Genomic DNA, 15,495 nt, shown 5'->3' with positions numbered 1-15,495 from the left:
ACAAATAACATTCTTTTCCTTCAAACATTTAGGCTAATAGTGGCTTCTCTTCTATCACCGCCTAAAGCCTATACTGTAAATACTGTATACAAATATTATGTTTCAACAGCTTCACTCACAAATACATTATCTCACTGGATAATTAAAAATCTACAGGCTACACCAGTAAGCCCGAGTTTGAGAAAATATTATCAGCATTTTAAAAAACAGTAAATTATCAAAATAAAATGTGCAAAATATCCTTCGTTCTATATAGTGAAAAACTAAATGTTTAAGTTGCTCGAAAATTCGCATTCAGAAAACATTTGATGCCATTCTAAATGAGTTTGTGCGTTGAAATGAGGCCTTCACTTGAAAGAATTAAAGTGGACAGAGTCGCTCCAAAAGTCCCTCCAGGCGAATCTTGAGGCCGCCGCGGTGGGAAAGTGCTGGTGATACCTTGGAGGAAGAGCGACGGGGGACGTATGCTGCAGAGACGGGTAGGCTAAGGGGAAATGAATCGCCTGAGAATGAGGTAAACAGCCAGTTTTCTCCGTGTCAAGTAAGCAGGTGTGAAAAGGTTTCCCATCCCGGACCAGGATCGGAACAACGACCCGGCGCAGCACCGGAGGCTGCGGTATCTCCAAGTCGTGTAGCGCTCCCTCTGCCCGGCCTCTCTTCATCTTGTAGCGGTGGTTCTGGAACCAGATCTTCACCTGGGTCGGGGTCAGGCTGAGGAGCCGGGCCAGCTGCTCCCTCTCCGGGCCGGACAGGTAGCGCTGCTGGCGGAAGCGCCTCTCCAGCTCCAGGGTCTGGGCCTTGGAGAACAGAACGCGGCGCTTCTTGCTCTTCTTGCTCTTGTCGGTCTCCGAGTCCAGGGACAAGTCATCCGGCTTGGTCGAGTCAGGGGAGGCCCCGAGACTACCTTCGTCAGAAGCTGCAGAGATAAATAATGCTGGTTAGTCCAAATTCATATAGAAATAATGTGATAATGCGCATTTATTTTATCCTCCCTTCAGGACGTTTATCTATCCATCTATCTATCGATCCGTCTATCCATCGATCCATCCATTATCTATCTGTTCCTAATAATTTAAAAATAAAGCTTTTAAAATAAAAACAATACCGCCTGAAGAGGCTGCATCATGTTTTAATAGGCTATCCATATCTAACTATATGGATAAAGATTCATTATGATTTAAAAAAGAAGCTGCAATCCTAAAATATAAAAGATATATATTTCTAGATTAGGATAGATGAGTGATATGCATGCACTCACATATGCACGGACTCCGATCGCAGTCCATCCAGGAGCTGTACGGCGAGCTGGAGGAGCAGGAGGAGTAAAGCGGGGAGGACCGCGGAGCTGCCTCCGCATCCTGCTCTGGCAAATCCAGGATGCTCCTGACGGAAAAACTGAACTTGGTCGGGGTGGCCATCGCGTCCGTGCGTGCAGTCCGGGGTTTGTTTTGCGTTAAAAGTAGGCTAGATTTATCCAAGGAGGAGAAGAAAAAAACCGCAGCGATCCTCTCCACTTTACGCGCAGTCCAAACAACAGCTCGGAAACCAATGTGTGCACTGGGCTCAGTGTTTACACAAACAGTACTCCATAAGCTGCAAACACAAGGCTGCTCCTCTTATAAAGCCCCCTCCCACCGATGAGTACCTGAATAGACGGAGTGCTGTCACCCAATGATGGTAGGTGCGGAATAAGAAGAAAAAACCTTCAACAATGAGCGAAGGAAACACTCGTCATCATTACAGATTCGTCCCGTATCGTCAAACTGGGAAACAGATAATGGGAATTGTTGGAGCTGAATCACGTCTTGGGTGGCAACTGACAACAGAGCCCGTCCCATCATCAAACTCCCGCCTCCTCCCCCTTGTTCTCGCCCAAACAACGTGTCCAACATTTGCATACAAAGTGAGCAATTAGCGTGATGCCTGCGAGTTGGTTTAACTAATACGTCCATTAGAGGCGTATTAATTGCAGCCGTGAGAAGTTTTGACGTTTATGGATGGTGGCGGAAATTTCCTTTGACATATTTAGGGGATGCTCAACGGGAAATGTTTTCCTTTTGAGTTTTGTGGATGATTTATATGACCATTTTTTTTTAAATAGTACAACTTAACACTAACATTTAATAAAGGGTTTCTAAGCACAGATACATGTTTATGAATGTATTTGTCAACAGCTATAACTCCTCTTGTGAGCACCAATATGTGAGGGCTGGTGTACAAACACAATAAATAAGATACAAATATTATATATGATATTAAACCACAGATGTGACAATACAAATTATGTCTTAATAGGATAAGTTATAAACAGACGTCTGTAGTGTTAAACAAATGTGCAGTACAAATAAATTAATATAGATTTGATACAAAAACATAATTTGAATTATAGAGGCAAATTCATTGTGCAATAAAGAAAACTCCAAACAGCTGATTTAGCTTCAGACAGATTGGAGCAGTGACACAATTTTATTAATTGGTAATCAAGATAAATGATTGGTAATTCATCATGCTTCGCACGCAGAACTCAGAGGACACACAGTGGCTTCTCATGCATTTTCTTGGTTTTTATCTCCTTAATTTGACATCAACAGCTTTAGAATTCTGATATGCTCATAATAAAGGGGTCCGGTCATTCTCTACCCAATCTGACGCCCACAGGCTGATATCTTGGCTCTTTTTGTGGCTCCACACATATAAAACGCATTAAATGCAAAGTGTGAATCCAGCCTTATGTGGGGGCTCCCCCCCCCCCCTTCCACCGTATTTGATATTGATATCGGCCCTCATCCACTTCAGCGAGGTGCATGAGGCCGAGGAGGAGAGTGGCGGTGGACATGCCTCCCCAGTCGTCCTGGGTGGTCGGACGAGAGGGAACACAAATACATGCCAACCAGAGGAGGGGAACAAAAGGGGAAAATGTAGCCCCGCGTCCGAGACCCGTTGGAAGCATTTGTTCCAGTCAAGATTTTGCATTTGTTCAGTCCCACAATAATGCCTGATTGACGCCCCGGCACAATGTCCTTTAACTTTGCAGGATAAATCCGAGCTTGTTCCATGTTGTCATGGTTTTGAATGGAGCTGAATGGGATCTGGGACACTATCTACTGGTCTGCGTCTACTGCCACCAAGTCTATAGTACGAAGCAATATTACAGGACGTATTAAATTCTTGTTAGATTTTCAAAGTTCAACAAAGTCGGTGACCTGTTTATCAGCCCAACATACTCCACGATCAACATTTATCTAGTTTTTACGCACATTACGCACAAGTTGCAAAACAAACACTATTAATGAACCTTTAAGATGACATGTGATATCACTGAGAGGACTGACTCCCGCGTTTAGCATCATGTCTGTTTACACACCAGCCTCCCAGCGGTTGACAAACACCAGGGGATTACAGTAGCGCAGGTTTGCTGCTGGAGTGGATAGTTTACAGAGGGCACTCGATTGGAGAGCGACAACACGCAAAGGCAAAGAAAAGTCATGTCCAAAGAGCGGGAATTTCTCTGTCCACAATGACCCAGCAGCCACTTAATCTATTTAACACCCGCAGGCTTCAGCCAGAGAGGGTCCTCTGCAGCTCCCAAGAGCTCTCCACTGCCAAATATTTACTCTGTTGTTCAGCTCTCCATTCCCCATCCCCTTCTCAGCCAAATGGAGATTTTGTTCTCACATGGTTCTGGATTAAGCTGAACTGACAGTTTTAACATTTCAGCCCTCAATGAATATTTTGTGGACTGATAAGCTTGTAATTCAACACTGATTTACTCCATTCTTGAAATTATATCTAAAACTTTAGTTATTTAATCTCCCTTCATTGCAAAATGTTGTTACTTCACTTGGATGTTTGAGCTTCACAGTGCAGAATAATGTTTGTGTTGAATTTGGCACTTTTTTTCTCACTTTAATCTGCTGAAGGGGGAAAGATTATCTTAAAATTAGATTTCAAGACTTGAGTACAACCTTTTGACATTACAACTAATTTGAGAGCCAATCATGGCTCAATAGGTGGGATGAGGAGACTTGAAACCTCCAGTACACAAACACACAATAAAAGCTGTGTGTTTAGAAGTTCGACTTTTAAATTGAAAACATTTGCATTCATAGATTTTGAATTTTTCACTCAGGGAGAGGGAGTAGATGTGATTCTAAGAAGGAGAGTACTTTATTCTATGTCTTCAAACATTATGGAGGGGATCTTTAACAATCAGGCAATTTCTAAATTGTTGTGTCCATACAGTAACTTAACTTAACCAGCATCTATTAGATGTCCACTGAAAATGAAGGAAGACGTTGCACACCTTTAGCCCTTTGCATTTCTAACAGTTTTGTGCACATTTATTGTTGGTTCTTTCTGCTGCAGGAAGACAGCATAAAAGACAATCCCACATATAGGAACACCACCATTAAAAGGAAGGGTACAAATAAACCTCCACTTATAAATGTACATGTAATAAACATTTAACAAGTGTATAAAAAACAAAACATATCTTTCTACTTATCTTCCAATAATACTGCATTTATACTTTATACTTAATTAAGATTTTACTTTATTTATATTTTACATAGTCCTTTATTTATTTTTTTCTTATATTTCGTTATGCTTATAAATAAGAGCAACTGTATCATACAAATTTTCCCCGGGGATCAATAAAGTTTTTCTGATTCTGATATGAAAATGTATTTTAAGACAGGATTTAAAATTTGAGACTGTTTCAAAGCCGAGGTTGCACTACAGCACAAAATCAATGCAGCACAACCAGAGATCCTTTTTAAAATTCCAATTATTGTTATGCCTTGTCAAACTTAATGACTACATTGCCCACAATGCATTGTGACCACTGACAGTTTGTTCACTTCTTTGTAATCCACACCCAAAGATTTTTTTTTACATTATCAAACTTGTAGTCTTCAGCACAAGGTGATGATGAATTACCTGAAGTGACATCACATAAGGCAATCAGATTCACGCAGCCCCCTCAGCAACGAAAGGCATTATGCAACTTTTTACACAAATTCAGTGTTACATCCCTGCAACACCTGTAAGCAGACGATGATGTGTGACAATTGGTGGAGTTCTTCTTTAAGTCGAGTAAACAAACAAAAGTCCAGCCACAAATAAATGTGAATCTTCTTCTATTCTATTCTATTTATTGTGAAGCACTTGACTCAACTTGACTTTTGAAAAGTGCCTTATAAATAAATCTGTATTACTTAAATCCGATATGACAGATCATCCAAGTCAGTGTCCTTAACTCAAACACGCACAACGTCCCCACAATGTCCTCTATTTCACTTTTGTTATCCAGCTCTAAACAATATGTGCTGGCTCAAATTAGAGCCTAAAGCCGGGCATGTTTATCTGATTTCAGTCTGACTGGTTATCCGTCACATATACACCCACAATGACCCCTCTGTTTGCTCCCCAGTGCAGTTATGGTAGCTCAGTGTAGCATGATGCTCCAGCAGCTGCACCTGCCGCTGGTGTCCTCTCCCTCTCAGTCCTGTAAATACCATTAGCATTTCGGAGAGGGGCTACAGGGGGATAATTACTTGGCAGCCACATCTCTCTCTCTATGCAGTAAACTGAGGTCTTGTGAGGCTGCTTGATCATGTAGCAGCTGTGTGTGCTGCTTAGTGAAAGTGTGTCCAAAATAAGTCAGGTTTGTTTATATGGTGCTTTAAGGCACAAAACTGAGTGTGTACCAACGAGATTCTCAATAAAGGAGTTACAAAACAGGGAAAAGTGGGACATCAACATGAAAGTAGACTTTAAGAGCAAAGGCACTTGAAACAACATGTCACACACATAGAAAAGAGAATTATATCACCCATTTTTAAGGACTTTAAAGTTCAAATGTTTGATATTTTGAGGGAACTTTTCACGTCTTTAGAAATTGTATTTCAGAAATTGTATTTCAGACCAGTTTAAGACAAATAAATCATATTCTTACTGGTTTTAGTATTGAATTAAAGCAAGAAAAATCAAAGAGAATAAACCAACTTGAAGCTTGTGCATCAACATGAATTATTGATATTTTATCATGATTATCAAATAATGAAGTTAGCAGTGATCAGTCCTTGCTCCAATTAGACACATAGCTTGTGATGAAACATTAACACTTGTTTACTCAATAAGAAAAAACAACAACAAAAACAATAAATGCAAAAGTCTCTCAAAATAATGAAATACGTCTTACCTTTGAGTCATCGTCACAGTCTGTCAGTGTTGATAGGAGTCACAGTAGGTTGATGACATCAGACTGACGTTGTTGTTGGAAGAAAAACAAGTAAACATATTTATATATGAACACAACATGTACCTGAAAGATCTACCCACTCAAGACCAAAAAATAAAGTTTGAGACTGTTTTAAAACAACTAGTGCATCTTTGGTTTCAGCTAAAAGAAAAAGTCTCACTGTTCTCACTTCCGTCTTTCAATAATGTTGATGTGATGCTTTGATAAAATGTGAGATCACTTACATGCATCTTTAGAAGATCTGCAGCTCCTGAAACCCAGATGATGATCAGTGTTGAACGTCTACAACAGAAGCAGCATCAATTAATACAGTTTTTTTTAAAGTAGCAACATTAGCAAAAGGGCTACAATAATACTCTTTCTTATTCCATCTGCAGACATTTGATGAAGAGGATAAATCGGATATATTTGTTGAAATGAGAGAGGAAACTAAAGGAGCTGTTTCAGTCCTCCAGACTTTATGACATTAGTTTGTTTGGAGGTAAAAAAGGTTGTGATCATTCAGGATGCAGGCATCAGTCACTAAGATCAAGGCGTCGGCTATCCTGAAACAAGATTATTTTTAAAAGCCTTGTTTGTGTCTAACTTCCTGAACACAAAACATGTAACTTCTGAGCGCCAACACCAACACCAGCTGGAGACTCTGGACTGTCTTTGCTCTGACTTGTTGGACATGTGTGATACTTGGTTGCCCTCTAGAGGACGCATTCAAACCGACAGACTCCAACCAACCACAAACGTTGGGTGGAGTTCAGCTCACTTCATCACTGTTGGCAAACAGATGTGACAGTTCCTCAGAGGTGTCTCTTTGGAGATTGGTTTGTACCTGTTGCTCTTCATTCTCAGGAGCGTGTTGTGTAACTAAAGAAGACAGAAACAGAGGGTGAAAATATCTGAAAGGATGAAACAGGGTCTTTTAGTACAGCAGTTATGTTCAGAGCCTCAACAAAGAGGACATTCTTGTTGACCATCTACACCTGGACATGAAGATCAAAGCCTCCAGGCATTCCCTCTGTTAGAAAAATGAATTATTAATTTGATAATCAGTGGAACCTTTCATTTGGGTTGATGCATTTCAAGGTGCCCTACAGGTGACACAGGTGTTGGAAGAAGTATTGTGATAATTTGCTCACGTTAAAGTACCACAATGTGAAAAAAAACCTCCATTACAAGTAAAAGTCCTGCATACAGAATCCTACTTGAGTAAAAGTACATTAGCAGCAAAACATTAAAGTATTATAAGTCAAAAGTACTCATTATGCAAAACGTCCGATTAACTTAATATAATATTGGATTATAACTAATTCTTCAATCTGTTGGCAGCATTTTAACGTTGAGTCTTGATCTGAAAAGTAACTAGTACTGTGGCAATGAAATTGAAGTAGTGGCATAAAAAGTATTTTAGTAAATGTATTTAGTCACTTTCCATCATTGCAAGTGAAGGCAAAAACGCAAAAGAAGAAGATTGCAGGGAAAGAATCATTTTTTAAATACATGTGTAAAAACCCTTTTAAAATGAAATTTTATAAACAACTTCAATTAAAACAGGACTCTTGAAATAGCTTCTTATGCAGCAGTGAACTGGTACTAAGTTGCTTCTTTATACTTCTACTCAGCTACACTTTAGAAGGAGATATTGTACTTTTTTTCCCCAGCTGGAGTTACGAGTGACTTTACAGATCAATTCTTTACAAACAAAACATTAACTTTATTAAATGTGATACAGCAATATCCAACACTATATAAAATAGCATTAAGATGCTGCTCACTTATAAAATTGTCAGTATTATTATTATTCCAATAATATGACAGAATCTCAAATGGACCATACTGCTCAACAAGTATTCTTACTTTATATAATAACTTAATATCGAAGTAAATTAATTATTTTGTACTTTTACTTAAATCTTGAATGTAAAACTTTGACTTGTGACAGTATTTTTACAGAGCGGTATTGCTCATTTTACCTAAGTAAAGAGTACTTCTTGCACCTCTGCTAAGAAGTTTTTAATACTCCTGTAAAAGTATTTTTCTGACGACTGGACGTTTGATTCCTAAATGTCCACCAGATGGCGCCACTGTACTTAGTTTAAACATGCTGTCTGGTTTTAGGACGCTGCAGCATCATTGACCCTCCGACTAAACAAGGACACACAGAGAGACTTCAGATAAAGAAAGAAGATGCTTTCACATTTCTGCCTTATCTGCTGCCAGGAAACGCATCAAATGTCTGATTTCCGGGGCATCTGTTGCTCAACGAGTACTGGATGTTCCTCCTTGTGATTATCATTCTTGCCGTAAAATCAACTCCCCTCAATGTACCTGAGCCGCCTGACAACGTACTGCTTCATATTCCGCTAACATGTCATTATATTTGTTTGGAATAAAACGCAGCAGCCTCACCTCATTTCCATGCTGGGAGTGTCACCGCACTGCATGCCGAGCGGTTCAGATAGGCCTCGGTGCTGCTTCAATCCTGTGAACTGTTCTCTTCTTCATTGAGCAGAAAGAGTTCCATCACAACTGAACTGAGAAATAATATATGAAAAGTTGCTATTTTTCTCATTTCTATCATTTGTAACTTGTATTCGTTTATTTTCCTGACTGCCGGTTAGTTGAATAACACAACTATATCAGAGGACACAATTCTCAGTGACATTATACATCTGACTCTCTGTTTGTTTATGGGGATATTGAACTCTCGGTCCACTCGGTAATCTAATAACATTGTGTAAAAATCTGACGCTCGTGTGCCCCAAAACTGACTAATTGTAGGAATGTTTCTGCGCTTATGCGGTGATCTTAATGGATGAGGAAATTTAATATAAATCCAATCCAGGTATGACTCAACGATTCCTCGGGTTTGCTGCATAACGCCGCGGTGTGGCCTGTATCAACACCCTATTTGCACGTTTCAGCACAAAGCAAACTCCGCGTAAAAGGTACAAGTCTCCATTTTCCCAGTGTCCTTGGTTCGGGACAAAGAGCGCACCAAATTAGGGCCGAATGAAATATCTAATACTAATGGATGCCAGGTGCCAGACGAACAGATGTCAAAGTGATGTATGCTTAAAAGTGTCGTAAATATTGTTTCTTTGTGTCCCTCTCCGCTGAAACCCGGACCTGGCCTCTGAAACACGACTACATAGTCGTTAACCCGCGTTCGTCCTCATTAAGGCCGCACTAAAGTTACCGGGAGAAGTGCTAACCTGCAGAAAGACTTTAATGGTGTCACCGCCGTTTGGGCTGCAAAGGTGAGAGTCATCAGTGCGGGTCATTTTAAAGTTCGCTCGAGTGATGGGGTTGTCCTAAAAAAGTAGCGGCGCTCCGCACATTAAAGCTTCACATCTTATATTATTTGTATCAAACAGCTGGAGGCGACACCACTTCTCTCTGCGCCTTAATAACCCGGATTAGTGGTGCTTTTAGGTGACAAACTGCTGGGCCTTGAAATCACACACACACACACACACACACACACACACACACACACACACACACACACACACACACACACACACACACACACTAACTCTACGCACGTGTGTATCTTATTGCAGACGTCAGTCAGTTTGGGGACAGTTAGTATGAGATGACAGACCTCCTGCTCCTCTGTGAAACAAGAAATCACTGCGCGTCCCCATAATAACCCGTTAGTGGTGACTTGGATTTCCCGCTTAAGGATCATACAGGGAACATTTAAACAGAAAGGGTTCTCTTTTTTTTTCACCGCTCTGCAGCTTTCCTCCATCGATAATCTGAACGGCTCTGCACGCGCGTGTATGACAGATATGGAAGTCTGTCCTGCACAACAACAAACAACGTATTTATTTATTTTAAACCACAAAGAAAAATCAGTTGACGGATTACAGTCAAAGGATCTTAATCCATTTCCGGCTACTTCTCTCTCGATACGAAGTGTTTTGAAAGTTTTGGTTTTGAAGTTCAGGCCCCCTGATACAAAGTCATGCATTATGTCGCAATAAATTAACGCGGATGGATGTGATCATGGCAAAAACAAATCCCTGCATGGAAAATAGAGTCCTTACCGCTGTGATGATGGCAGTGATAATAATAATAATAATAATAATAATAATAATAATGTAATTTTTGAAATAGCATTCAGGATGTGACTGTAATAGTAATTAAATACAGATTCTCAAAATAACAACAACTCAAATTACTGATATTGTTTTTGAACTATTTTTTCTGTTGACTTGTTAGAGGCTTTTTTCTGAATCGGTTATTTTATTATTATTACTATTATTATTATTTTAAGTTACAGTAGAGAAACACATTTTCATTGAAAATCCAAAATGACTGAATAGCCAATTGAGTGTTTTTTAGTTTAGTTTTTTTACTTTCAAATTATATTATGTCATTTAACCAATATTTTAACCTCGGAAATTGTGTGCTATTTATCATGTATGTCTTGTTGTGTACTATGATTGCGCGTTGCATGATGGAGTTAAAATTGTAGGTTTGGCGATGAATACATTGTCAAGTACGTCAGTTTATTTCTTTATGTCTTAGGTTTCCATTCAACTTCCTGCAGACGTGAGAGATGAAGATACACATTTGATTGATTGAGAAACTGAAGCGTGAAAAAGAGATGTTTAGTACTTCAGATTATTTATTACAAACTAATGAAGGAATATTTGTGACCTGCATCCAATTAATCGGAGCGTATTAAACTGTTTGGACTAAGATGGTCGATGGCTGATGGAGGAAGATATGATGTCCCTCATCATCATCATCATCATCATTCAGAGAAATAAAAGCATTTGACAGATGCTGAATAGATCATAACAATAAATTCCCAAAACACCTTCAGTTTAAAGTTTTGATTCTGACTCTGAGATTATTTTGGTTTCAACAAGATGAGAAAGGTGGTTATGTATCGTATTGAGTTCGTTGCAGTGTTGCATTAATTCAGTCACTGATAATAACTAATTCTCACAGTTAGATGAAGACTAAACGTCAACTACAAGACACGTTTTGGTCGAGATTCATTTTTATGAAGTGAAACAAATAGACGCTCTTGAGGAATACATGATTTTCGGAAGACAAGCGATTGATTTACGATTGATTTTAGATTGTTATTTATCAGACACTTTTTTATTCACCACAACGTCGTGATGATACCATTACCTCCGCTGATGAGGCATGGAAATGCATATCCGCTTGATATTTAGGTATATTCGATCAGACTTAATCGAAATCCTGCAACTCTTTTCTGTTTCTAATCTTATACTTGATGTGAAAAAGTTTGACCCTCATAAACCAGGACAGGTATTTTTGTTCACATAGAGCTGCACTGCATCTCTCTCATTGTGGCGACAGCAACAAAGAAAGTTACATCAAGTCCTCACTTGTTGGAAAATGTGGAAATTAAAATAAAAAAAGCGGTTAAGTAGCTTTGTTCACACATGAAGAAGATAATTGAGGTGGGAGAGGTTGTTTCATAACAGCTTATAAGTGCACAGTATAGATGCTTTCTCTCCTCTGGTCACGTCTTTTAGACTGAAACCGCTGTAGGATTTCGAAATGTGGATCTTTGGCATGGTAGCAAGAGCGGACCGGTTTCTGTAAAACACCTGAAGATGATTCTGAATTTTCAAAAAGTTGAATCTTTGAGAGTGCTTCATTTGAGCTAATGTCAGTGAATAAAGTGGGTGAACTGACATCCAGTCCCAGTTAACACAACTTAGAAGACGCTTTACTCATCATTTAATGTGTCATGATGTGCAGGTTATTCCTGATAAATGCCGTCATGCTTTTGAGTTCCTCTGCTCTTTCTCCTGCTGGTTGGCATCTTGTCAATTTATTTATCGTTTTGGACCAACAGCACTTTAAATACAGGAATGTAAAAACAAAAAAAAGACACAAAGCAGCACAAATCTATCCTGTGCCTTAGTCAACACGTTTCTTCCATCATCTTGACTCAATAAGGACCTTCTCTCCATGAAATGAATTATGAGCAAAGCAAACACTTTCCCATGAAAGAAAGCTGTGAAATAAACAGGTACGAGGTCAGCCAGTACAGTAAAACAGCTGTTTGCTGAATACATTCCACAAAAGGTAAATAGAAGAACACATCTGTAAACAAAAGAGACAAATAACAAAATAAAACCCCATAATGGATTCATCATTTAGAATATTTAAAATAATTAGCATTATCCTGATGTAAATAATGAGCTATCTTAGGTTCATATATTCACACTGTTTAAACCCTTCACTGTTTATTCTATATGCACATTAATATGCACTTTACAGCCTCCTTGTCTCAGTTATCTGTGCAATGATATACATGATGATATAATAACGTTTAATTTAATCTAAAATATCTCGCATCTCCAAGAGTTTAATAAAAACTATATTACATGTTCTTGTAATACAAATGTAAGTATTTTGAATAATTTGAGATATTTTTAAAGTGTAATACAACTTTCTGAAGAGATCAAATATATTTTTACGAAAACCGTAAACGCTCCAGTGCTGTGCATGTTTGCACTAAAGTCAAATCCATCAAACGTTCTGCAGGATTTAGCCAAAAAACACACTTTTTTAAGTAAAAATACAATTTAGTTTAATTCTTTTTTTTGTTAAGTAAGAGCTGGGCCTTTACATGCTAATAATAATCAGATTTGTAGCAAACGTTAGGATAAAATTGGCTATAAATCTGATCATTATTATGTAAAGGCCCATATGTACATTAGAATAAATCTGCTGCCAGTCACAGAAACAGTATGAGATGAGGGAATAAATCGGGCCGTTTGTCTCCTGCAGAGAGCTACAGTCGAAGCTTTGAGTCCATCGTTACACAATTTGTCTGACAAGTGATGCGTTGCCTTCACAGGCAGTTTGAACAATTCAATTCGACATGGACGAGTTTGGGCTTGTGAGCTGCACAGGCATGTGACAGCCATGCAGAGTCTGGATATCATTATTAACAAACCATGGCAATGCGCTTTCAACTCTAACGCATAATAACAATAATAATATAATAGCCTATAATATAATAATCATAATGATCGCTGTGCAATGATTCGTCCGAGCGTAATAATCACATCATTTGTCAGACTTTTGTACAACGATTTCAATTACCTGCATTTATTTATGTCAACATGCATATTTCCCAGGTGCGGTGTGATGCCAATAATAAACACGAAAAGCCGGTGATGTGGCTGCAGCGTCCTCAGGTGGACTCATCTATTATATCACAGACACAAAAGGAGGAAGCTCAGGTGTCCGTTCAGTCTAAAAAAAAAAAAAAAAAAAACGCTGAAGATGGAGCAGTTTGCAGAGACCTTTGATCCTTCACCACTGACCTTTTGTTATTTCAGCCACCAGAGGAACCTCAGTGGAAACAAGTCGAGCACGTTTCCCCACGGTAAACATTATCCTTGACGCATTAGTGGCCTGGGAGCTGTGCAGGGTGGGCAGGTGGGGGCATACGCGCTGGTAAATATGAAAAACTAAAACTAACTCAGAAACTCAGTTGATTGTTGTTAGGTAAAAATAACGCGTCAAAACTATTTCCAGAAAACCGTTAAAAAAATACGCCTCCTTAGAAGACCGGTCTGCTGACTTGTATTGTGTTAAAAGGCACGCGCTGTAATCTGTGCACTTTCAGAGATCTATGCCATCCTGAAAAGGTGGGAAAACCAGACGAAAAAATGTAGGTACGTTAAACCCCACAGCATCCAGCCCACAGAGCCGAAACAAACACAGGAACACGTTGTGTACACGTCGGGCCCTCACAGACGCTCCGGTGTTTAATGTCAGCAGAGGTTTGTAACAATATTCCTAATTGCACGGCTGTACAGGAGCGCCGTTTGATGTTTACATGCACGTTGATCCCTTTAGCTTGCACAGAGATGAAGGTCAGTCATGCGCCGTGGCCTTTTTAAAATATGACACGAGGAAAAACCCAAAGCATGTGTCAAAAATTGGGGAGAGAGTTGAAGGCGCAGAGTTATGGCGTGTGTTTGTTTCTGGTGTCGGGAAGCAACAAATCTTTCTTATTGCTTGCAAGTGGGGTTTCTGTACAATGACAGCATGTATGCAGAGGTAGTTAAATTATAAATAATCCCTTTAGGAGATATTGGTCTGCAGACTTTTAGCCTGAAAGCTAATTATCTAAAGGTTAAGACTTAAACAGGCCATTTCTATATCATTTAAGAGCTGTTTGCCTCAACACCTGCAGAGCATTGGCAAAAAAAGACGACATTTGGACTGTCCGGCGCAAAAACTTAATGCAGATTAAATGGATTTGCAGTTTAAAAATTAAAAGGGGGATAACTGTTGAGCGCTTTTAAGTGTAATGTTTTGCACACGTCTAAATAAATCACACCATATTTAATTTAAAATTGGCACAGGAGATAAATCTGACGTCTGTCATGTATTTTCAAAATGCATGACAAGTGATTCTTTCCAAAGGTTAAACATTTTGACCGCCTCGTTTTCAGCTAAAGATCATCCCCGTGAAGCATTTGTTTTTGGAAAGTGTAGCAGTCGGTGCTTGATGCGTAAAAGAGAGCTAAAAACATGGGCGACAAATGATGAAAAAGTGTGATAATCCTCGAACGCACTGAGATACAATTTAAAAACATCAGCCAACTGCATTACTCAAAACCAATCAGTCATTTCCTCCCATTTCCTTAATGATGCCATTTAAAAGGTTGCGATGAATGGTGGTGTAGTGGAGCGTAAAAGCCACCCAGACTCAGGTGTTTCACCTTTTTGTTTTTATTATTTTGGAAAGGTTTCATCCCCGTTATGAAAACAAAACAAACACAAAACAACTATTAAATGTATTATATGTTATATGGGGTTTTATTAGCAAAAGATTGATCGTTTATTATGAAAATATTTGTATTTTTTTCAGGTGATGGTTCCTTATGATGGTCACCCACTGGAGCTTTTACGCATATTTGTCTTTAGCGCCACATTACTGTTAAAAAGGCGAAGATCTGATGCAAAATCTTGATATTTCTTTACTCACCATATCTGTCTCAATAATAAACGCATTCATGGTGGTATATCTCCAGCTTTGCTTTCTGATGGGAGCAGGACGAGGAGGAGGACGGGGGGTGGGGGGTCCCCGTGGACTTGTCATGTCAAACTTTTGGACCAATAGTAACGCAGCTCTGAGGAATCTGGAAAGTCTATTGGAGGGGTGAGCCAATCAGCGGGGGAGAAACGTTGGAAGTCCTGCCTCCTAATTTCAA

At 39.2% G+C, this 15,495-nt stretch overlaps 1 protein-coding gene across 1 annotated transcript; it reads right to left on the bottom strand.

Annotated features, from left to right (window-relative positions):
* Positions 1-347: 347 nt before the first annotated feature.
* Positions 348-1,418, bottom strand: nkx2.9 (NK2 transcription factor related, locus 9 (Drosophila)). The gene is made up of 2 exons (XM_068721916.1): positions 1,259-1,418; positions 348-916 (listed from the first exon to the last, which is right to left on the bottom strand). The coding sequence occupies exons 1-2, from the start codon at positions 1,416-1,418 to the stop codon at positions 348-350; spliced, it is 729 nt and encodes a 242-aa protein (XP_068578017.1).
* Positions 1,419-15,495: the final 14,077 nt, after the last annotated feature.

The sequence above is a fragment of the Cebidichthys violaceus genome, unplaced genomic scaffold (genome assembly GCF_023349555.1).
Source record: "Cebidichthys violaceus isolate CVI_PGR_0920_01 unplaced genomic scaffold, fCebVio1.0.p SCAF_28, whole genome shotgun sequence".
In the NCBI taxonomy this organism is placed as follows: Eukaryota; Metazoa; Chordata; class Actinopteri; order Perciformes; family Stichaeidae; genus Cebidichthys; species Cebidichthys violaceus.
This window is presented reverse-complemented; position numbering and strand designations above follow the sequence as displayed.